The sequence below is a fragment of the Microcebus murinus genome, chromosome 1 (genome assembly GCF_040939455.1).
Source record: "Microcebus murinus isolate Inina chromosome 1, M.murinus_Inina_mat1.0, whole genome shotgun sequence".
Lineage (NCBI taxonomy): Eukaryota > Metazoa > Chordata > Mammalia > Primates > Cheirogaleidae > Microcebus > Microcebus murinus.
Window position 1 is genome coordinate 157576620 of NC_134104.1, and position 23330 is coordinate 157599949.

The 23330-nt window shown below is 51.4% G+C and overlaps 2 protein-coding genes across 4 annotated transcripts in view; one reads left to right on the forward strand and one right to left on the reverse strand.

Annotated features, from left to right (window-relative positions):
* Positions 1 to 5447: 5447 nt before the first annotated feature.
* The window catches only part of TNNC1 (troponin C1, slow skeletal and cardiac type), a 43471-nt gene continuing 25588 nt past the window's right edge, over positions 5448 to 23330 (reverse strand). The window contains exons 2-7 of the mRNA XM_012771529.3: positions 8366 to 8414; positions 6819 to 6849; positions 6434 to 6580; positions 6072 to 6186; positions 5742 to 5878; positions 5448 to 5656 (exon numbers count right to left, since the gene is read on the reverse strand). Of these exons, the coding sequence (XP_012626983.1) occupies positions 5625 to 5656; positions 5742 to 5878; positions 6072 to 6186; positions 6434 to 6580; positions 6819 to 6849; positions 8366 to 8389 (486 nt within the window). The 5' untranslated portion in view covers positions 8390 to 8414 and the 3' untranslated portion in view covers positions 5448 to 5624. The remainder of the gene's footprint in view (positions 5657 to 5741; positions 5879 to 6071; positions 6187 to 6433; positions 6581 to 6818; positions 6850 to 8365; positions 8415 to 23330) is intronic.
* Positions 9926 to 23330, forward strand: part of NISCH (nischarin) — a 35406-nt gene continuing 22001 nt past the window's right edge. For 2 of the 3 annotated variants that reach the window (XM_012771522.3, XM_012771523.3), the window contains exons 1-4: positions 9926 to 10086; positions 12174 to 12257; positions 12992 to 13174; positions 22794 to 22842. In XM_012771522.3, the coding sequence (XP_012626976.1) occupies positions 9991 to 10086; positions 12174 to 12257; positions 12992 to 13174; positions 22794 to 22842 (412 nt within the window). In that variant the 5' untranslated portion in view covers positions 9926 to 9990. The remainder of the gene's footprint in view (positions 10087 to 12173; positions 12258 to 12991; positions 13175 to 22793; positions 22843 to 23330) is intronic. The other variant, XM_012771528.3, reaches the window with a different exon arrangement.

Below are 23330 nucleotides of genomic sequence, written 5' to 3' on the forward strand. Positions count from 1 at the left end.
TGTCATTCCCATCACAAGGGGCTCCATGTCCTGGGCAGGGGGTTGAGGTCTGGCCACACTTCACAAATCTGGGATTGGCAAAAATGCCCAGCTTCTCCCACCCAGGACTGCCTCCATCTGCCCTCCAGGCCCCACAGCCCCTCCCATAGCCACCAGGCCCCATCTCAGCTCACTGGGCTTGCTTTGGGGCAGGGGGCAGAATCCACTCCATACTAAGGGGGACCCCCCCATTTCTCTGCCTCTCTCAGGCCTCCAGTCCTTCCAGAGACCCAGGTCAGTGGTGGGTTCTTCCCAGAGACCCACCCCCATGCCCACCCCTGCCCCTGGCACTGCTGGAGATCCCTGGCCAAGGCCTTCTCTCTCTGGGTCTGTCTCCTCCTCTCAGGGCCAGCTACAAGCCACCTTGGGTGTAGCCAGCTGTTATAGACTGGTGAGCAGCAACAACAGAAAGGAAAGATACAAACTACTGAGCAGTATGTGTGCAGAGGCTGCCGTGACAGTGGTTATAGCCCTTGACCTCGGTGGAATATTTGGGCATGTAGCCCAGGCTGGGGGCCGTGTCTAGCTAGAGACTGAAGGGGACAGCCCGTCAGAAGGCATGTGGCCACCCGCTGTGGGCTAGAGGCCCAACCACGCCTCAGCCTGCCAGCCCACCCTGGGGGACTGAGCTCAGCCAGATCCCCAGCTGGGGCTGCAGGAAGGCTGGGTCTACCGAGGCAGAGTGTTGGGGGTGGCCTACTCCACACTGTAGTAAGAGCCTGGGGCCAGGGCTCCGAGTCCAAACTCTACTGTTAACTTATGTGGCCTCGGTCAGGTCTCCTCTCTCTCTGGGCCTCAGTTTCCCAATTTAGGGAGAGTGGTAAGAATCTTCTCTAGAGGCCGCTTGCTTGCCAGCTACAGGGGAGAAAGACCCCAAGGGTGCCCCCAATGCTCGGATCAAGGAGTCCAGACACAGGCCTCCGGCGCCATCTCGTGGGCAAAGAGGGATCTGCAGAACGCCTTGTGCTGGGCAGCAGGGCCACCAGAAGAAGCTGCAGCCTCCAGAGGAGACAGGCAGCAACCAGGCACCCACAGTACAAAGAGGCAGGGCAGTGGGAGACGCTCCAGTGATTGCTTCTTTTTTTTTTTTTTTTTTTTTTTTTTTTTTTTTGACAATTAGACACAACTTTATTCAAAACACTGGGGACAACCAAATCCCCTACCCCTGGTTCTGGCGGCGTCGGGCGGCCTCAGGCTCGGGGCGACCAGTGAGTGTCCTCCCGCAGCTCAAGAACCAGTGATTGCTTCTGATGGAGGAAATTAGGGAGGCTTCATGGAGGAAGCACCATCCAGGCAAAGATGACACAGCTCAGAAGTGGAGAGGACTGAACCCAACAAAACAGGCAGAAATAAGGACACATGTATGGAGCAAAACACCATGTCCCGGTGACAGACTGTGAGCCCCAGGCTGATGCCTGCGTGATGTGCATGCAGCAAGTGCCACCAAGTGGGTATGTGGTGGGTCACAGCCCAGCCTCTCCCAGCTTGGATTCTGGGGTGAGCATGCCTGAAAGGAATGGATGCCCCCAATCCCTTCCCCAAGTTTCATTGGAAAAACAGAGATATTAGGACAATTGCATGTGCCCCCCCCACCATGAACCCTCAGCTGCTTGCAGAGGGTGAGCCTCCAGTCTGTGTTACCCTCAGTTCCCACCCACTCCCAACCTTCCCACCCGCAAGTGCGGCCATTCATCTCCTCTGCTCTCCAGGGACCTGTCCCGCTTCCCCCACAGCTGATGAAGAGCCAGGTGGTAGGCAGGCCTTCCTCCCCCTGCTGCCCCTTCCTGACAGCCCCTGCTCTCAGCCCAGGCACAGGTGGCCTTGCCCGAGGCAGCACCCCCAGCACCGTCTCTGTAGCTAGCCTGGCCACCCTCCTGCTTCTTACACAGTGGGCTTAACTCTCTTCCCCTCCCTCAACCCCATCAGCTGGGTGGGTACCCCTAGCCTCTTATGTCCTTGTCTTCCTCACTGCTGGTCACCATTTCCTCCCCACGCCTCAGCCACCTACCCTCCAGGTCACCACCAGCAAAGACATGACCTTCTGTATCTCCATTCGGAGCATCCCTTTCTCTGGACACCACCATCTGTGCCTCAGTACCCCACTGCCACATCCTTCACTCATGGGGACCCATCTATCTGCCCCTCATTGCCTCAAGGCCTGCTTTCTCTCTGCCCAGCCTAGAACCAGGCCCTTGCACACACTGCTCGGGCCCTGAGGCCGCAGGCCTGCTGCAGAGCTGCCCCAATCTTGCATCGGCACATTTCTTGCTTCGCTGGGTTGTTCTCATGAGCATTCAAGCCCTTCCTTTACCCCCTCCTTAAACAGGCTTCCCTGGACCCCTTGCTCCTCTGCTCTGGCCCGTTTCTCTGCTCCCTGGGTGTTGCCCACATTCACCATCTCCCCTGTACCCCAGCTTCCACCCTGCTGCTCCAATGGAATGCTTCCATCCAGGGCCATCAGATGTCATCGTGCCCCCTTCTTTCACTCCTGGCCCCTGGGCCCTTCTCCCACCCCACTGGCCACACCTCCTCCCCCTGACTGCCCACAGGGATGCCACCTCTCCCTGAGAACTCTCTCCCTGGGGTCCTGTTTATGACAAGGGAAAAGGCTTCCAAACTTGACGGGACCTATGTCCACGGCTGTGCCTCTGCCCTCGCCCTTAGCTGCCACCTGGCTTTGACCTTCCCACCAGCCCATCTCAGAGGCATCTCAACTTTGACACAGACAAAAAACTCTCCATCTTTCCCACGATCATCCCCCAAATCTAGTCTTGAGGAGACACTGGGCATATCGAAAGCGAGTAGGATTCCACAAAATAGCTGGCCCGTGCTCTCCAAATGGGTCACGGTCTTGAAAGATGAGGAAAGACTGAGCAATTGCCACAGGGAGGTAGAGAGTAGGAGACACACTAGTTTGACTAGATCACACTAGTGTGAACTCGAATTAGCTCCTGTTCCAGGAAAAGACCTTTAGGAGGGCAACCGAAGTTCAATAACCGCAGAAAATGAATTAGCAATGTTGTGTCCAAGTTAGATCATAATTTCTGGGGTTTGATCATTGTCCTGTGGTTATTTAAAATGTTAACATGTGGGGAAGCCGCATAACAAATAGGAATTCTTTGTACTATTTTTGCAACATTTTTGCAAGTCTGAAATTTCAAAACAAAACAAAAATCCACTAAAATAAAAGTAACCTTCACTTTCCAATACCCCAACTGCCTAATCAGCACCTCCTCCAGGCTTCCGTATCTCAGGAAATGGCAGTTTGGCCAAAATTCTAGGGGTCATCCTTGACTCCTCACTTTCTCACCCTTCATATTCAAGCCTTCAGCAAGTTCTGTCCACTGTAGTCCCCAAATGTGCCCTGAATCCATGCACACCCTCACCCCTCTCTCCCCAGCCCCCACTGTGCAAAGAGCCACCAGGCCTTCTCACCCACCTGGAACCTGCCCCGCCTGAGGCCAGCTCCTGGCTTCCACATAAGCCCTCCTCCACTCTGCAGCCTGACAGCACCTCGCCCCCGACATGGTCTGGGCTTCTCATGGAGTCTGGCACTGCCCACCTCCCCCGAGGTTGCTGGGGTGTGGCTCCTACCCCCCACTGCCTCTTTTTTTGAGACAGAGTCTTATTCTGTTGCCCGGGCTATAGTGCCATGGTATCAACCTAGCTCACAGCAACCTCCAACTCCTGGGCTCAAGCAATCCTTCTGCCTCAGCCTCCAGAGTAGCTGGGACTACAGGCATGTGCCACCATGCTCGGCTAATTTTTTTTATATATAATTTTAGTTATTCAGCTAATTTCTTTCTATTATTTTAGTAGAGACGGGGTCTCGCTCTTGCTCAGGCTGGTCTGGAACTCCTGAGCTCAAACGATCCCTCTGCCTCAGCCTCCCAGAGTATTAGGATTACCGGTGTGAGCCACCGTGCCGGGCCCTAACTGCCTTTCTGCTCCTGAGACTCTCCTGGTCTTTCCCCACGCCCTCCCATGGCCGGGTCCCTGTGGTTCTCCAGGGCTCACTCAGGGTCAGCCCTACCAGGAAGCTTTCCCAGACTGCTGTGTCTCGTAGGCCCACTGTGCCTCTACAGTGTTTATCCAGCCCTGCGCCAGTTTCCTCCCCGCACTCATGTGCTTAAAATTCCATGAGATTAGGGACTAGGCCTCACTCTGCCACATCCCAGCTTTCGGCCCCGCACCAGGCACATGGTCGATGTGTGAACAGACCATCGAAGGGTGCACTAGCTGGCAGCGCCATCCCCTGGGGCCCTTCCTTCTCTCCTGGAACTCATCCTTCCTGGGTCACTCTGGGTGTCTGTATAGGTCCCTAAGTTCTCTAGCTCCCCAAGGCAGGCCTGAGGGGACTCCTCTCCTCTCCCCTCAGCTCTCTCCAGGCACCAGGAAGAGAGCTTCTGCCAGCTCTGGCCTCCACCAGAGGCATCTCTAGAATTCCAAGACCGTCTCCAGAATGCTGGGCCTGTCTGAGGAACGCCAAGGCTGAGGCACAGGTGCAGAGGCCTCGGGGTGGCTGGGCGGAACAAGGACAGCTGCTGGCATTCTGGAGCCTGGGTGCCGGCGACAGCTGTCCCTCCTGCGTGCGCCACTGCTGACACCTCCACTTCCTTGCAGCCTCCCCAAGGCAGCAGCATTGTTCTGGCTGCAGCTCTGGACTGGGCGCCCCCACTACGCTGGGAGCCACCAGGACTCAGGCCTCTGTTCCCTGTCAGGGATGGAGACTGAGTGGCTGGGGGTGAGCCTCTGAGGTTCACAGGAACTGGAAATTAGGCCCATTTGGTCCTGGCCCGTGTGACAAAGCCCCTGGAAACCAGGTGGCTCATCACTCCCCAAGACTCCCCAGATTCCCCCGACAGGTCCATGCACCTCTCTGGGCCGTGGGTCCTCACCTGTCTCACAGTAGAGAGGCAGAGCAGACTAAATGCACCTCAGTCCCTGGGAAATGCGGGTGGGTGGGCAGGTGGACTAGTGCTGGGGCATGCTGGGTCCCACAGCACTCAGATCCACTCCAATCAGAGCCGAGGGGTAGCTGGGTTGCTGTGCCAAGAGGCATCCAGCTAACTACTCTCTCCAAGCAGAGGACTGCTGGGCTGCCACACTGGCTGACCAAAACAATGGCCCAGGAGCTTGTTAAATGCAGGTTCTGGGGCCACCTCGGACTCTGGATGCTGGACAGAGATGGGGCCTGGGCACCAGCAGGTATAGAAACAGTCAGCAGGGCACACAGCACGGCAGTCCCTGGGCTAATCTAAACCCTCCCTCAGACAGTGGTGTGGAGTGGCAATCGGAGCACGGGCCCTGCAGCCAGCCAGCCTGGGATGGGAAGGAAAGGTGGTCCGCAGGAGTGCACTCTGGGTAAGTCCACAGCCCTGGGGAATGTCAGGGCCAGACACCAGGCCTCCAGGAAGCAAGGCTTTATTTGCATTCTCCAGGACAGGTCTGGGGAGAGAGTCAGGGAGGGCCAGGGTTGAGGCCATGCACAGGCTCAGGTACTGGGGACCCTGGCCCCCAGCCCCCTACCCAGGCCTGGCTGAAGTTGGAGGGTGGGCGTGGGCAGCTCTGGTGAAGGTGAGCGTCTACTCCACACCCTTCATGAACTCCAGGAACTCTGTGGAGAGAGGGGCAGGTGAGGGTCAGAGGTGGCGGCAGGGTAGGGCACCAAAGCAGGGGACGCAGCCCACCCGCCCACCCACCGTCATAGTCGATGCGTCCATCGTTGTTCTTGTCTCCGTCCTTCATGAGCTCCTCGATGTCATCCTCTGTGATGGTCTCACCTGTAGCCTGCAGCATCATCTTCAGCTCATCCAGGTCGATGTAGCCGTCGGCGTTTCTGTGGGGAGGGTGAAGGGGCCTCAGAGCCCAGGTAGGGCGGCAGGGGGAAGAGCACAACCCTAGAAGGCACAGCAGCGGCACCCTCTCCCCCATCACACAGAACTGGAGACAGGCCTGGAATCAGACTGCCCCCCTTTCCCCTGCTCTGCTGGGTCAGGATCAGGGTCAGAGGTCAAGGGTCACAGGCTTACTTGTCAAACATGCGGAAAAGGTCAGACAGCTCCTCCTCAGACTTCCCTTTACTGTCATCCTTCATACACCGAACCATCATGACCAGGAACTCATCAAAGTCCACTGTGCCACTGCCTGGGAGATGGGTGGCACGGCCATGAGAGACGCCCTGGTCAGAACTGCAGGCTGTGCCTTGACACAAACCTCACTGCATCCTCACACCACCACTGTGAGGCTTGTGTGGTCATTATGCCCATTTTATAGATGAGTCAACCAAGGCTCAGAGAGGCTAAACAGCTCCTGGCTAGACAAAACCAGAATGCAAGCCCCCAGCAAGCCAGCGCACTGTGCATCTGGAGCCTAGAGGGGCAGAGGGGCTCACCATCCTCATCCACCTCGTCGATCATCTCCTGCAGCTCCTCGGGCGTGGGGTTCTGGCCCAGCATCCTCATCACCTTGCCCAGCTCCTTGGTGCTGATGCAGCCATCCTCAGCACCCAGCACAAAGATGTCGAAGGCTGCCTTGAACTCTGTGTCAGGTGGCAGGGGTGGGGGATGGAGCAGTCAAGGCTCAGGAGACAGGACCCTCGGAGACCAGATCCCTGGGGCCACCTGGCCAGCTGCCCACATCCCTCCAAGACCTCTCTGATGTCGCAGTGAGAGGGACCAACCTCTGGTCTCTAGTCTGGGGTCCTCTTCTGGTAAGGGGTCCCCATGTTCCCTAGTCTGGCCCGCTGGTCCCCCACATGTGCCATAGGGGGCACTCACCATTTTTCTGCTCTTCTGTCAACTGCTCTACCTAGAGAGGAAAAGGGGTCACAGGACACAGACTCAGGCTTAGCTGCTGTCAAGGAAGCCAGCCCATTCCACAGGTGGGAAGGCTGAAGCAAGGGAAGACAGGTTACTCCCAGGTCACAGGGCAGAGGCCTCAGTCCTCCCTCCCTGCCCTCAAAGCCCTGAGGTGACCCGGCTGGCCTCACTACAGCTGGGCTCAGGGCCAGTGTGACAGGTGGGCACCCCCTTCAGGCCCAAGGTGACCCTGAGTAACAATAGTCAGTGACCACTCAATGCCCTTTTGGCCCCCCTGATGAAACCCAAGCTGGGTGGCCTGAGGGACAGCTGTCCCTCAGGTGGGGACAATAAAAACAGCATGGGAGTGGACAAGCTACCCACTGTAACCTGAGCAGGGTGGCCACTGGGCTATTTTTAACGGGGGTGGTGGGGAGTTAAACCTGGGGATTGTTCTGGGACTTTGGCATGCAGGGGGTGGGGCAATGTTATCTGGTCCCCTGGCCTGCTAGTGTTGTCTCAGGAGCCAAAATTAGTCCCTAGCCCCGCCAGGCCTTGTATGGGCACTGGGCAGAGGGCTGCCCCCTAGCTCCATGGACTCCTGCAGGATAAGCAGGGGTGCCCTCACACTAGTTATAGCTCTTCCCTGCCCAGGAGGGGGGCTGCATTCTAGAAGCTGAGGGAGGGGTTCCCCTAAGGACAGCTGTCTGTGCCATGAAGTCCTTGTCCCTGGGGGAGGGGAGATCACCCCTTCCCCCAGCATGGTATAGCGTCCGGATTCCCACAGTAACCCTGGAGGCAAGGACTTGGGACAGCCACTCTCTAGCCCTTGCTCCCTCACCTTCACCCCCAGCTAAAGCACTGAGTCCAGAGCCTGCCCAGCACTGTGTGGGCTGGGCCCAGCCCTCTGTTTCTTCTTCCCTGGCTCTCCCCTATGCCCGCCCTTTCCTGCCTCAAATCGCCTCAAATTTCAAAGCCCCTTCCCCAGCCCAGGATTCAGGCTCTGCAGCCCCCTCCTCACAACCCCTTCCACCCTCCAAAGCAACTTAGCCACCAAGGGGCTGGAGGAGGGTGGTGGGTTGTGTGTGAGAAGCAGAATGTGAGGGGCAGGAATGGGAGGTTGGGACAGGAAGACAGGGACTCAGAGAGACAACTCAGGAGCAACAGAGCTGGAAAGAGCTGAGAAAGGCAAAAAGAGCCAGAGACAAATGCAGAGAGATGCGGCCAAGAGACAGGGACGGACTATAGATAGTTGGAGGAGGAGACATCATGCTGCTAATAGCTGTGACCTCCTCCACCACCCACCTGAGAGCTCCTCTCTAAGCCTTGAACTGCACCCCTATCTGTACCCCTGCACCCCTGAATGCCAGACCCACCATCCCTTTAGGGGCCTGGGATGAAGGTACATGGGCCCTCTTCTGGGTTCCCACCACTTCCCTGGGGTGACCTTGCCCCCTATTCTGAGCTGAGTGAGCTCCCATGGGCCCACCCACCCCAGACCTGCCCAGGCCCGTTCAGTCCCTCACCGCAGCCTTGTAGATGTCATCCATGCTGGTGGTTCACAGGACAGGCTGCTGGGGCTGTCAGCGGCACTGGACTTAAATAGCCCTGCCCTGCTGCATTCCCAGCCCAGCCCAGCCCACCCCTGCATGCAGTATCCTCCACCCCCTCCTCTGGTCCCAGTGATCTCAGCTGGCCTGAGTCCCATGTGTCCTCTGCCCAGGGCAGGGAGTAGATGAAAGGCTACAATGACCAGGTTTCTTTCCCTCTGTCTCCCACATTCCTCAAGGCACTCTCTGAACAGTTTTCTTGAATGAATGAAAAGATGAGCCCTGGACAGGACAAGGCACTACAAAGTAGTGGGTCCCAGGCCAGGCCCTTACACACAGCACCTCAACCTCCCATCCAACCAGGGAGGTGGGTGCTATACCCCCACTTTCCAGATGAGGAAACTGAGGCTCCAGAGGTTGGTGATGTGCCTAGGATCGGGTTGATTTGGCAGCCCCTGCCTTTAGTTAAATCTCTCTGGAGTTGGGGGAGTGGGGGGTAATGCGCAAGGAGAGGCTGAGAATGTAGGGCCCTGCCAAGAGAAGCTTTGAATGCCAAGCTCACAATATAGTGCTGTGGAACTTGTAAAGGAGGAAGTCACTGACTCACCTAAGGACAGGGTGGTCTGGAGCCCTTTAGCCAGAGGCGCCATGCCCTAGACCTTCCCTCTCCCTGGGGAGAGCAGGGCCCACTTTAGGCTTGAGTCATCTGCACTCAGTTATTCAGCAAGCACCCTAACATGCCCCATCTGTGCCAGGCTCTCTCCCTCCTCACTCTCCACCTTGGTTACCACTCCCTCTTCTAGGTCTCAGTCTTCCCCTGGGCTAGGGCTCGGTTCTGCTATTTAGCACTATAGTTCCTGGGCAGGGCCAGCCTATCTCCCTTGTTTTCAGCTCTGGCAGGACACTCTGTGGGGCTCTTGTGCCCAGACCATACCCCTTCCCACCACCTACCCACACTTCCTACACAGCCCCCTCTTAAAAACACACCAGCTCCCTGCCTTGTGCACTGCGGCGTGCCAGGCACTGCAAGCATTAATCCACTCAATTCCCCAGGAGCCCCAACTGACAGAGACTCCGAGTCTCAGAGAGGTTCAGAACTGGCCCCAGTCACTCTAGCCCTGCTCTCGCTCTAAGCACAGGTCTTATCTTCTCCTTCAAGCCAGTCCTAATAGGTCCAATAGCCCGGTGAGGTGCTACTGAAGCCTCCTTTTTCCGGAGGGGGAAAATGAGGCCAGGCAGAACAGTGACTTGCATTGGATAGCCTGGGGAGCGCAGGGCCCTCTGCCCTCCCTTCCTGAGGACCGAGGGGCGACGCCCAAAGCTGCCACCGCCCGGGGTCTCAGTTTCTCCTGGGCTGCGCAAGGCAGAGCCGGCGGCGCCACGCAGGTACTGGTTACGCAAGAGAGCGGGCTCGCGCGGCCTGCGCACGCGCGTCGTTGGTGGCTGCTGTCAATTAAGCGTGAGGGGCGGGGCGAGGGCCAGGAAGGCGGCGGGGCCAAGATGGCGGCGCGGCGCGCAGCGGGGGCGGGGGGCGGCGGGACGCTGACCCCGCCCCCTGCTGCTGCCCGTCTGCGCCGGGCGGCGGAGGGAGAGCCGCGAACATGGCGGCCGCGGCGCGCAGCTTCGGTTCCGAGCGGGAAGCCGAGCCGGCTAAGGAGGCGCGCGTCGTGGGCTCCGAGCTCGTGGACACGTACACGGTGTGCTGGGGGCGCGGGCACCCGAGACGGGTGGTGGCTGCAACCGGGAGTCCGACTGGGGCTGGGGATTTGGGGAGGGATCGGGCCCCGCAACCAGGAGAAGGGGGCTTGGGATAAGGGAATCCGGGGAAGGGGTTTGGGCCCCGAAAGTCCGGGAGAGGGGTCCGTGCGGGGCCGGAGAGGGGGTTTTGGAAATGGGTACTAGATCTGAAAAGGAGCCTCGGGTTAGGGGCGGGATCGGGGGATCAAAAGGGGCTGTGGAGAGGGGAGTGTCTGGATGAGGTGAAACCCCTCTAGATCCTCCTGGCCAGGAGGGGTGCCGGCTGGGATACGGTGACAGGAGGTCTGGGAGGAGAGGGATGGGAGAGGGTCTCCGATGGATGGAATCGGGGGAGGGGTCAGGCCCTGCAGGCTTTGAAGGAGAGAGCGGGGCTCTGATCGGGAGCCTGGGGTCGCAGATGAGATGTGCTCTGAGAAGTGCAGGAAGGATCTGGGTCGATTGGAGACAAGAATGGAGGAGGGGTGGAGTCCAGCCATGGGGAAATGGGGGGTGGCCTCAGGGCCGAAGCTTAGGCCCTAGAAACCTTAGAGGGCTTCGTGGCTTTGGGCTGTGGGGCGACAAGCCGCCCACACATATTTCAATGCTATGGGGAGACAGAACAGAAAAGAGGGGTAGTTCCCAACTGTGAGGGGGTTGGAAGCCCTTCAGGGTCTGGATGGAGTTGGATGCCAGGCCTTTGAGACCGGTGGACTGCCCAGCAAACTGGCCCTGGGGTAGGGGCGCATTGTGCACCTCCCAACCTCCTGTCCTTTGTTCCCACAGGGTGGGGAGTGGTTGGGGGCCTTGGCCCAGCCTGCGCCCACCCCACTTGGCCTTCATCCTAACCACTCCTTTCTAAGGGCCTTTCCTCTGGCTCTTTTCTCTTTTCCTGGGGGCAAGGGGAGGGAAGCCGGGGGATGGGAAGAGAGGCTGGGGGCGGATCCTGGAGCAACAGGCCGGCCCTGGAGAAATGGCTGCTCAGGATTGGAGGCTTCAGCGGAGTTGACTGTTTTTTCCTCCCCCTCCCTGCATGCTGCAGAGAAGGGAGGGAAACAGGAGCCCGGTTTCCCCGGAGGTCTAAGGGGCTGGGTTCAGGTGATGGATGAGGTCTCTGAGCTGATGGCCATCACCCAGGGGCTACATTCAGCTGGAAGGTCATCTTCAGAAAGCTCTCCTTATTCAGCTGAGGCCCTTCTCTGATGTGTGAAGGGGAAGTGGTAATCCAGGCTGATCCTGCCATCGTCTTTGGGTGTGCCAAGCTGGATGTTATTAACACACCTACCTTTTGGACACTGACTATGTGTCAGGCCCTGTACAAAGCATTTTATATGCATTACGTTACTTGATCCTTAAACCTATCAGATTTTAAGATGGTGGAACCGAGGCTCAGAGAGAACTTACATGCCCACTACTTACATAAGTGACATATAAGCCACAGCCAGGAAATGGAAGAACCAGGTTTTGAACTCAGGTCTTCCTTTGCCTCTGAGCCATGTTGTCTCCTCTTAGGGTACCAAAAAGTTGCCTTCTCCCTACAGCTCGGTGCTGTGACTCCTGGCTCAGCAATAGAAATCACAGCCAGGAACCAATTGAAGGGGTTGAAAAAGAACTTGCTTCCAGGATGTAATCAGGACACCTGGAAAGAAGTACAACAGGGGAGCTGGTCAGGATAGACCTGGCCCTGCTCTGCCTCCCTTGGAAAGGGTGGCCTTTCCTGCAGCTCAGGTTGGGTTTTGAATTACCCAAAGGCAGGACGTAAAAAACTAAAGAGGTGGCTTGTTGTAGTAGTCACATTGTCTATTTCTTACTGATGGATAGAACCACAGTCTTGTCCTGTGTGCCCCCCAGTCCTAGTGCTGGGGCCACAGAAAAGACTGAGAGGGGTCTGCTGCTCAGGGAGGGTCAGGTGCAGAGGCTGGTGGGCAAGGGCAGCCTGACTCTGGCCATTTGGTGGGGGTCTGAGTGTCCTGCAGCTATTGCTGTGGGGGAAGGGTACTTGTTGCTGGCTGCGTCCCTTGCTGCAAGGGCTATCGGTTTCCCCTTTTAGGTTTACATCATCCAAGTCACTGATGGCAGCCATGAGTGGACAGTCAAGCACCGCTATAGTGACTTCCATGACCTGCATGAAAAGGTAACCCTTAGGAACTGGGAGCTGGTGTCTCAGGGTTTGGGGGCATTTAGGCCAAGTTCCCACTGTGCCCTACATTAGTTTTAGGGCAAAATAGGCTCCATAGCTATAGTTTACTTCTTTAATAAACCAGTTTATTAATATTACTGCATTCATTAATATAACATGTAAATGCTAGCATTCAACCATTGTATGAGACAGTCTGCAAGGAGTGTATTGGAATTTCAGTTTTAAGATGGCCAGTTCTAGCTTGGGTATGAGATACCGGGACAGTTTCCTAGGGAGGGGACAACTTTGAACTTGTTCCACCTAACTATAGCTATTTCGGAGCCTGCATTTTAATATCTGGCTGTGTTTCCATTTATTTCTTTGTTTTTGGAAAGTACTATCTGTCTCTGGGTGATTTGCAGCATGAGTGCTTTAAAGATAAACCACCGCCCTCGGTTTTCATTCTGGTTTGGAAAAGATGGTAATTTTAGGGGCCAAGAGGTATTTTCTGAATGTCTCTAAAGTCTCCAGATGGAGTTCCTTGTCTGGAATTGTATTGTTATTTCTAATGCTAATTGAATTTGAAGATACCAAATCCCAGGTGCACTAGTGTGATCACTGATCCTGTACTGCTATCCAGAAGGGCTGTGGAAGTTGTAAGGATTGCAGGTGCTCAGACTGCTTTCGTTGATCTTACATAGGCACAGAGCCTCTTGGTCTGTGGTTGATGTGCTTGTGTTTTCTTACAGCTCGTTGCAGAAAGAAAGATTGATAAAAATCTGCTTCCACCTAAAAAGATAATTGGGAAAAACTCAAGAAGCTTGGTGGAGAAGAGGGAGAAGGATCTGGAGGTCTACCTCCAGATGCTCCTGGCTGCCTTCCCTGGTGTGGCCCCCAGAGTGCTGGCCCACTTCTTGCATTTTCACTTCTACGTAAGTTCCTCATGGGGTTTTCGCCTTTGCCTGCAAACCCACAACTGCCAAAGCTCAAGGCAGCAAACCAGTGCAGACCTCAGTTTTGATGAGAAACGGGCTGGAGTTTGACCCTAGGTTTTCCAGTGAAGGAACACTACCCCGGTTAGAGATGGGCTGTGAGGAAAAGCACGTTTGTTAACAAATTTGCCTTAAATCAAACCAGCTGGGGCCACAGAGATGTTTTCCTCCACTGAAAGTCATTTTCTTTAGCAAAAATCGGCCTGTGGGTGTTTAAGCTAGGTTTTCCATCCAAATGGATGCGAATGGATTGGAAACAGCTGACACCTGGCAGAGCGATTGTTGAGTTGTTGGTTCACAGCTGAGGACTAAGGGATCAGTCTGTGATGGTGGGATATTACCATCTTGGGGCACATCCCCGGTGTTCACACTGCCATAGTCCTGAGACTGAGGGTAGACACCTTCTTCTGGATCAGAGAATATCTCGCAGAGCAACTCTGCACTTCCTTCTGGATGGAGGAACAACTTTCATGGGCTGCTGATGACAGGCTGAGTTGTCAGACTTAAAGAAGGGCAGTTTGGCAGTGTGAAACTAAAGTATTAAATAGCAGTTCCACTTATGAGAATTTCATCTAAGGAAAAACCAGACAGCTACAGAAAGGATATGTGAACACAGGTAGTCATTTCAGGATTGTAACATGATACAGAAGATGATCCAAAAGTCCAGGAGGAAGAGGTTAAAAAAAACAATCAAAGGGCACAGTCATACGATTGGCTATTGTAGTGCTGGGGAAATGACGGTGTGGCTGTGGGCTTGTTGGCCTGAGAAGATGGGGATATTGTGTGAAAAGAGTGGGTCATGAAGTAGTGTGTAGATTAGTCCCATTATTATAAGAAACATTTACATGCATCTGTTTGTCTAGGAAACTTGTAGGTTTACACCAAAATGCTGGGAGTAGTTTTCTCTGCGTGATAGGTTTTCAGATAATTTATATTTGTTTTCCCTTTATGTGGTAAAGATAGGAAAAACTCTATTCTCATTTTAACCTCACCTTTTAGGAAGGGAACTGTGTATTACAGTCTTAAAGGCCCAGCCTTGTTTAAAATACAACTTTCTTGAAATCTTTCAACAGTAAGATAGCTGAACCTTTCTCAGAGCACTAAATAGAGCCTGGAAATTTGATAACAGTGCTAGCCTTGAGCCATTAAGCTTGTAGGGGCCATGTGGAAAAATGGGTGGCATTTATAGATGGGGTCTATATTTGCTTTGAATTTTATTTAGCATTTGCCAGCAAGTGTGTAGTTAACAACATTTCCTGTTGTAAACATATTTTTACATTTCCTCATGTGAGAAAAAATTTGCATTCCTTATGTAAGTCTTTCAGATAAACTTTACTGGTTAGTATTTTAAGAAATACTGCATTTTAAGAAACTGATTAGCCATTTAAGGATGAAACTGGATAAGCAGCCCTTTGCAAGTATGAGTCACTGCTTGAGACCTGTGCCTTTGAGGAGAGGAGGTCTCACCACCTGCCTTGAGTTTGCCCAACTCTAAGCATGGAAGGGCCTGCACTGTTTTTGTTTTTAGACAGGGTCTTGCTTTGTTGCCCATCATGGAGTGCAGTGGCCCAATCATAGCTTACTATAGTCTCAAACTCCTGGGCTCCAGCAGTCTTCCCACCTCAGCTGGTACTACAGGTGCATGCTATCATGCCCACCAATTTTTTAATTTTTTTGTAGAGACGGCATGTCCCTGTGTTGCCCAGGCTGGTCTCAAACTCCCAGCCTCCACTGATCCTCCCATCTTGGCCTCCCAAAATGCTGGGATTACTGGGATGAGCCACCATGCCCAGCCTCTGTTCTTTTGAGACTGGTTTGCCTAAGATGAGCCTAGGGCCAACTACATCCCTGGTTCTGGTTTGAGCCATGCCCTACTTCTTGGAGCAACTTGGACATATTTGAAATTATTGTTATTGAACAGATCCCTAAGTTATATAAATCCAAGGATTTAAGATAGTTTTTCTTTTCTTTTTTTTTAATTTTAAACAGTCATTCAGGAAGACCAGGATTTAAAATAGTAATTGGACCCATTATTAAATTACACCAGGGTTTCTCAACTGTGGCACTGTTGACATTTTGAACTAGATAATTTTTTGCTGTGAGGTGCTGTCCTATGCATTGTTCAGCAGCATCCCTGGCCTCTGCCCCCCCCCCATGCCAGTAGCACTTCCCCACCTAGTTACAGCATCTAAAAATGTTTCCAGACATTGCCAAATGTCCCCCTGTGGGGCACCGTTGCCCTCAGTTGAGAACCACTGGATTAGATCTTCTTTTGGGTTTGAACAGATAGGGCCTAAAAGATCTGTCAGCCTTTTCCCCAGGCTGGGAGCTCTCTAAGGAATGTTTCCCTTAACCTTTGTACCATCAGTGTCCTCTTTGAAATTGTTCCAATGTATTCTACCTCTTGTGTTGCTGGCGTTGGACCGGGAACTCAATTTAGCTGTGGTGTGGATTGGGTTTTTTTTTTTGTTTTTGAGACAGAGTCTCACTGTGTTGCCCAGGCTAGGGCAACAAAGCCGTAAGTGCTGTGGCATCAGCCTAGCTCACAGCAACCTCAATTTCCTGGGGTCAAGTGATCCTCCTGCCTCAGCCTCCCGAGTAGCTGGGACTACAGGCATGCGCCACCATGCCCGGCTAATTTTTTGTATATATATTTTTAGTTGGTCAATTAATTTCTTTCTATGTTTAGTAGAGGCGGGGTCTTGCTCAGACTGGTTTCAAACTCCTGACCTTGATCAGTCCACCCGCCTCAGCCTCCCAGAGTGCTAGAATTACAGGCGTGAGCCACCATGCCTGGCCTGGATTGTTTTTTAATTGAGATATAATTCACATGCCATAAAATTCACTCTTTTAAAAGTATACAGTTTGGTAGTTTTCAGTATATTCACAAAATTGTGCAAGCATCACCACTATCTAATTCTAGAACAGTTCATCATCCCAAAAAGGACCCTGTACCCATTAGCAGTCACTTCCCATCCCTCTGTCCCTCAGTCTCTGGCAGTTACTCATCTACTTACTGTCTCTATGCATTTGCCTAGTCTGGACATTTCATATAAATGGAGTCATATGTGGCTTTTGTGACTGGCTTCTTTCATTTAGCATTGTTTTCATTCATATTCCATTCATGTTATAATATTAATCCTTTAGTCCTTTTGTGACAAGTAATATTGTATTATTTGGATATACCACATCATGCTTATCCATTATGAGTTGACAGGCATTTGGATTGTTTCCACTTTTTGGCTATTGTGAATAACGCTGCTATGAAAATTTGTGTTTACATGGGCAATATACGCAACCTTAACACTTGTACCCCCATAATACACTCAAATTAAATTAAATTTTAAAAAAAGCCCAGGCCGGGCGCTGTGGCTCACGCCTGTAATCCTAGCTCTTGGGAGGCCGAGGCGGGCGGATTGCTCGAGGTCAGGAGTTCAAAACCAGCCTGAGCAAGAGCGAGACCCCGTCTCTACTATAAATAGAAAGAAATTAATTGGCCAACTGATATATATATAAAAAAATTAGCCGGGCATGGTGGCGCATGCCTGTAGTCCCAGCTACTCGGGAGGCTGAGGCAGGAGGATCGCTTGAGCCCAGGAGTTTGAGGTTGCTGTGAGCTAGGCTGACGCCACGGCACTCACTCTAGCCTGGAAAATAAAGCGAGACTCTGTCTCAAAAAAAAAACAAAAAAAAAAAAAAACAAATAAAAAAAGCCCAATGTGGGAATTAGAGCTTAGGAAATCAATGCAAAAAAAAAAAAAGAAAAAATCTGTGTTTAAGTTTTTGAAGTTTTTGAACTTACGTTTTCATTTTTGTTGGTTATAATACCCAGAAGTGCAAGCTGGGTTATGTTTGACTCCATGTTTGACTTTTTGAAGAACTGGCAAAATGTTTTCCAAAATTGCTATACCATTTTACATTTCCATCAACAATGTATTGGTTATAATTTCCCCACATCCTTACTAACACTTGTTCTTGTCCATTTTTTTTGTCATTGTAGATGTCCTAGTGAGTGTGGAATGGTGTTTCATTATGGTTTTGATTGCATTTTCCTAGTGACTAATGATGTGAAGCCTATTCTCATATGCTTATTGGCTGTTTGTGTATCTTCTTTGGAGAAATGTTTTCAATCCTTTGTCCTTTTAAAAATTGGGTTGTCTTTTTGTTGTTGATTTGTAAGAATTCTTTATATATTCTGGATACTAGACCATTATCAGAAACATAATATGTAAATAATTCTTCTCATTCTTTGCATTTTTTTTTCTTTTTTCCCAAATGTGCTCAAAGGAATTTTTTTTTTTTTTTTTTTTGAGACAGAGTCTCACTTTGTTGCCCAGGCTAGAGTGAGTGCCGTGGCGTCAGCCTGGCTCACAGCAACCTCAATCTCCGGGGCTCAGCGATCCTACTGCCTCAGCCTCCCGAGTAGCTGGGACTACAGGCATGCACCACTATGCCCGGCTAACTTTTTGTATATATATTTTTAGTTGGTCAATTAATTTATTTCTATTTTTGGTAGAGACGGGGTCTCGCTCAGGCTGGTTTCAAACTCCTGACCTTGAGCAATCCGCCCGCCTCGGCCTCCCAAAGTGCTAGGATTACAGGCGTGAGCCACCATGCCCGGCATTTTTTTTTAATAGTGTCCTTTGAAGCACAAAAGTTTTAGATTTTGATTGAGTTCAGTTTGTTAGTTTTTTTTCTTTGGTTGCTTATGTTTTGGGTGTCATATCTAAGAAACCCTTGCCAAATCCAATGTCACAAAGATTTATATCTACATTTTCTTCCAAGAGCTTTATAGTTTTAGCTCCTAATTTAGATCTTTGGTCTATTTTGAGTTATTTTTCGTATATGATGTGAAATAGGGATCCAACTTCATTCTTTTGCAGTATGGATTTTAATGACAAGGAAAAAAATCACCACTTCTATTTCCAGTCAACCCTGAGCTGGGAAGTCTGGGAGATGGTGCAGCCTGTGTTGCAGTGAGAGGGTACACTGCAGCAAGGGGACCCATTTCTGTGGTCTCGCCAGGTAGCTGTGCCCTGATCCTCCTGGACCCACAGTCACAGACCTCGTCCCAGGACCCCTAGAGCAGAGATTTTCAAACTCAATGAAAGGGAATTCCACAGAGAATTCCAACACACCATTTTGGAGCAGGACATCTAATAGTGGACTTGGAGATGGGCGGAGCCGACTTTATCTCCCAGCCCTACTGCTTCCCTCCAGTTTATTCCAAGTCAGTCATTTAACCTCGTGGTGCCCTAGTTCTCCTCCTGTGAGTTGGAGGGTGATGATCCTGGTCCCCTGTGAGACTTGCAGGAGATGGTGCAGTGAAGGTCAAGGGCTTAGAAGAGAAGGGCCCAGGGTCAGGGCTGGCCATGTGACAGCCATTACTGGGCTGTCCTGGTAATGAAAGGCATTTGGTTCTCTTGAAAGGTATTTATGTTATTTTGTTGTTTTTGTTTTAAAGCCAGTTGGCTAGAGCAAGGATGCTTTTCAAAACGTGGAAAGGGGCTATGTTGAACTGTTACCGTCTTAACATTGGCTTTAGCATCCAATTTATTTCCATGATTTGTTTTACTTCAAAGTATTGAGGTGGTGAATGATAACAGATTTCTCTTCAGGTTACTTACAGTCTTGGAACTCTGTTTAGTTGAAGTTTAGGTTTGAATTTCTCAGGGAAATTTTGCTTAAAGTTGAATCATACATAATATGCCTGACTCCTGCTAGAATGCCTCATCACCAACATAAAGTTAGACAGAGACCTCCAATCCTTAGCATTGTGTGTCTAGACCACACTTGACAATGGTCTCGGTGATGTGTAATTAATTCCCTGGTTAATGCCCCACTGACAAGCTCACTGCCTGAGCATGTGCCAAACAGATGCGTCAGGGACTGGCCTAAGGCTTTCCTTTGCGTGCAGGCATATGTGTTTCTGGGTACACTTGGTCGCAGGCATGCTCAATCAGAATATAAGTCACAGAGCTACAGCCTGACTAGTCCACGGTGTGTTTATGTGAAGCTCAAACCTCTGCCCAAAGCTGTGCACCAGCAGCATAGGGTGGGTCCCAGCAGCTGGTGGTGCGGCCAATCAGTTGGGCTGTAACACGTTTGGAAGGTGTCATATTAAAATTTGTAAACATAGCTAATGTTAATGATTTTTTAATTGAAATTTTCATTGAGATATAAAGAATTTCCTTTTTTTTTTTTTTTTTTTTGAGACAGAATCTCACTCTATTGCCCGGTCTAGAGTGCCATGGCGTCAGCCTAGCTCACAGCAACCTCAAACTCAAACTCTTGGGCTCAAGCAATCCTTCTGCCTCAGCCTCCCGAGTAGCTGGGATTATAGGCATGCACCACCATGCCTGGCTAAATTTTTCTATATATATTTAGTTGTCCAATTAATGTCTTTCTATTTTTAGTAGAGACTGGGTCTTGCTCTTGCTTAGGCTGGTTTCGAACTCCTGCCTCGGCCTTCCAGAGTGCTAGTATTACAGGCATGAGCCACCATGCCCAGCCACGAATGTCCTTTTTAAAAATACATCAATTCAGATGTTTATGGAACTTTAAATTCCTTCAAGAACACAGATGGGGTAGGGCATGTGGGGAGTCACCTGTCCCCCCAGGTGACCTCCCAAAAGTATCTGCAGCAGCTTAGGCCCAGGGGCCACTGAGGCCCCCATCTCCTCCTGGCTCAGGGAAGCCTGACTTCTGCACACCTTTGCTCACAAGCCCTCAGTTTGACCAGAGAACTCTCTGAGGAGGCCAGTGCTCTAGGTTTGGGGGCTGAGGAATTTCTATTTTCCTCTCTGGTTCAGTCTCCCTTCCACGGTGAAGATTGGCCTGGGGAACCAGGTAGCAGGTGTTGCAGCAGTATGTACTTCCTGTGCCCCAAGGAGCAGGGAGAAAAAATTTTACAGTTTGCTTTTGAGATTCCTCAGAAATGAAAGCTTGCTCTTTGCTCAGTAGGAGCCCTTGGCCCTCACTATCTCTCAGCTTTCTGTTCTCTGGAAATTCCAGCCCTGTCCCCTTAGAGGGGCTGGCATCTAGGACAACTTTTTTTTTCTGAGAGACAGGTTCTCACTCTGTTGCCCAGGCTGGACTCGAACTCCTGACCTCAAGTGATCTCTTGCCTAAGCCTCCTGAGTAGCTGGGACTGCAGGCAAGTGCCACCACACTCAGGCCAAGGAGATTTTTTCTCAGTGTTCTTTCTGAGCTGATGCCAGCTGGCTGAGGAAATGTGCTGTGAAAGTGAGGGTTGTTTGGTGCTGATCATGGGGCAAAGAACCCTTTTCCCATGAGAGACCTCTGGGAACCTGTGTCCATAACAAGGTGCCTGAGAGGCCCTGGAGCTACTCTTGGGAAATTGAGATGGGCAAAGATTGGCAGCCCCTGGGACCTCCTCAGATCCAGGCGATCTGACAGCAGGGAGGACTAGAAAGTGCTGCTTTATAGATAGGGCTTGGTTCTCAAAAGCCTCCATGGTGAAACAAGCCTTTGGATCATTCCAAACTCCTCCTAATTTTTAGTTCTTCACAGGTACCAAGGAAAATGTGATTGAGTTTAAGTGGTTGCAAGAGACTGAAGTTGAACTTCTGAGGGAACCCATAGCTTCTCATACTTGCAGCACAAACCTTCTCTTGCTCAGGGCCTGCTTTGTCCCTCTGTTGGCCCATTTACATGTGGCCCTGTACCCTGCTGGGCTCTAAGTCCTTTAAAGCTGGGGCTCTGTTTGTTCCTTTTGGCTTTTTTTCCATGGGGGGGGTTGGTATTCTCATACTATATACGTAAACTGAATTTCAAGCAGATTAAAGAAATAAACACATTTTTAAAAGATACCTTAAAGGACCAAAAGAAAGAATATTTTTATAATCTTGGGGTGGGAAAAGAAGCCCCAGAAGTCACAAAGGAAAAGAATTGCAGGTTTAAACAACATAAAATGAAAAACCTCTCTATGTCAAGAAAACCATTGTGAACAGAGGTAAACAGCATACACAGGCTAGGAGGAAATACTTGCAACACATAAACAGCCATTAAAATAGCCATGATACATAAAAGGTAATAAAGACACAAACAACCTAAAAGATAAACAGGGAAAGGACATCCTGTCTTCTGCAACCTGGTGCCTTTTGAGTCCCATAAACACGTGAATTGCATGTCCCGGTGGCAGCGATGTTCCAGGGAGTTATGAGGGTGATTATGCAGCCTCCATCTGGACCTGTTTACAAAAAGGCCTGGTCTGTCTATTAGTTAAACTTCTTACCTGTGGGGTGTGGGGGAGTGAGGCAGAGGGCTTGGGGGGCCCTGCCAAGCCCACGATTACACTACTGAAGTGCTGAGGAAGCTGGTTGTGCACAGAGAGGCGCAAGGCCAAGTGCCTTGAGTGTGGCTTTGCTAGTTCCTAGCCTTATAAAATTGTAGGGTCACAGCACCTCTCACCCTTAGTTTGCTCATCTGTGAAACAGAGTTCAGATGACAGCCTCCCAGGCCAGGTGTGATGGCTCATGCCTATAATCCCATCACTTTGGGAGGCTGAGGCTGGAGGATAGCTTGAGGCCAGGAGTTGAGACCAGCCTGGGCAACATAGCGAGACCCTGTCTCTACAAAAGAAATTTCTTTTAATTAGCCAGGGTGTCAGGGAGGTTGTGTGTATGAAGTTTCAGCTACTCAGGAGGCTGAGGAGGGAGGATCCCTTGAGCCCAAGAGTTCAAGGTTGCAGTGATCTATGATTGCGCCTTTGCACTCCGGCCCGAATGACGGAACGAAACCTTGTCTCTAAAAAAACAAAACCCAAAAATCAAACAAAGAGCAGCTTCCTCTTTTTGGCACTGAGGCATCAGGGAGGATTCAAGGAGCCAGTCCCACTGAATGCATTGCCTGGTGTGAATTCAGATCCAGCAGGTTAGCTGCTCACCTGACTGAAGGCTTGTCTTTGCAATGCCCCCCTTGCCTCATTTAAAAGGAAATCCTTTCCCAGGTCTTTCTTGTGACCTGGGGCTAAGGGTTACTGTTGCACATCTGGAAGGGTTGAGCACAGGAAGAGAACAAGTGTTTGCTCTCCTGAGATACAGAGGAAACATGAGAAAAAGTGGAAATGCTCATTCCCAGGGAGAATTGGCTCTGGGAGTTCCTTCCTCCGACCAGGGTGATAGAAGCCCCTTTTCCAGAAGAAAGGGGACTTCCTCTCTGCCTCTCCCTCTCTTAGGGACTCCTGGAGCCAGTTTAGGGAGCTGCTAGCTTCCTAAAAGCCCTTTGTATAGCTCAGCTGTGCTGGCCTCCCGGGCCCTCGTGTGCTCAGCCAGTGCCTGTGGACTGGGAGTTGCAGCCATTAGTCTGGTTTCCATTCTGCTTTTAAGGAGACATTCCAGGTATCCATATAACTAGAAACACTCAGTTTCCCTTTCTAAGCTCCTTGCTTCATTATATAGGTTTATCCTCTCCTTTATTTTGTTTAACTTTCTAGAGAGCTGGTACTGCCACACCAGAGGGGGTAGACAGCAATTTGTAAATCGCAGTGACTGGGGCCAGGTGGACTTTCTAATGACAAGTTTTGTTTTCTCTGCAGGAGATAAATGGCATCACTGCAGCACTGGCCGAAGAGCTCTTTGAAAAAGGTATGTGGCCACAGGTCCTTGAAATGTTGGGCACAACTTGCCTAGCCCTGCTAGGTGACCAGAGACCCAGGGTGGCACAGAACTCAATTTGTTGAGCTGTGCCAAGTGAGTCCTAGCGGCAGCCCATCTCCTTGGGGTTGCCCAAATCCCTAGACCTGGTCCATAGCCATGCCTGCCCACCTTCCTGCCCTGCAGGTAGCCAGGTTTGAAGACTGGGTCCTTTACCTTAAGACTCCTGAGTGCCTGTGGCGGGGTGTTGGAAGGTGGATGGCATGCCACCCTCCTGCGCCTGGTTTGTGGTTACCTGAAAGGATTCAGACGGCAAATATAATGGAAGCTGAGCTTGGGTCATGAGCATAGTAACAGTAACTAACAGTAGTAACAATAGCCAACATGTAACAAGTGCTTCCTGTAGTCCAGCCTCCTGTTTAGCATCTTACTGCTTCCCCTAGGAGCGATAGGTTAGCTACAGGTGAGGACACAGAGGG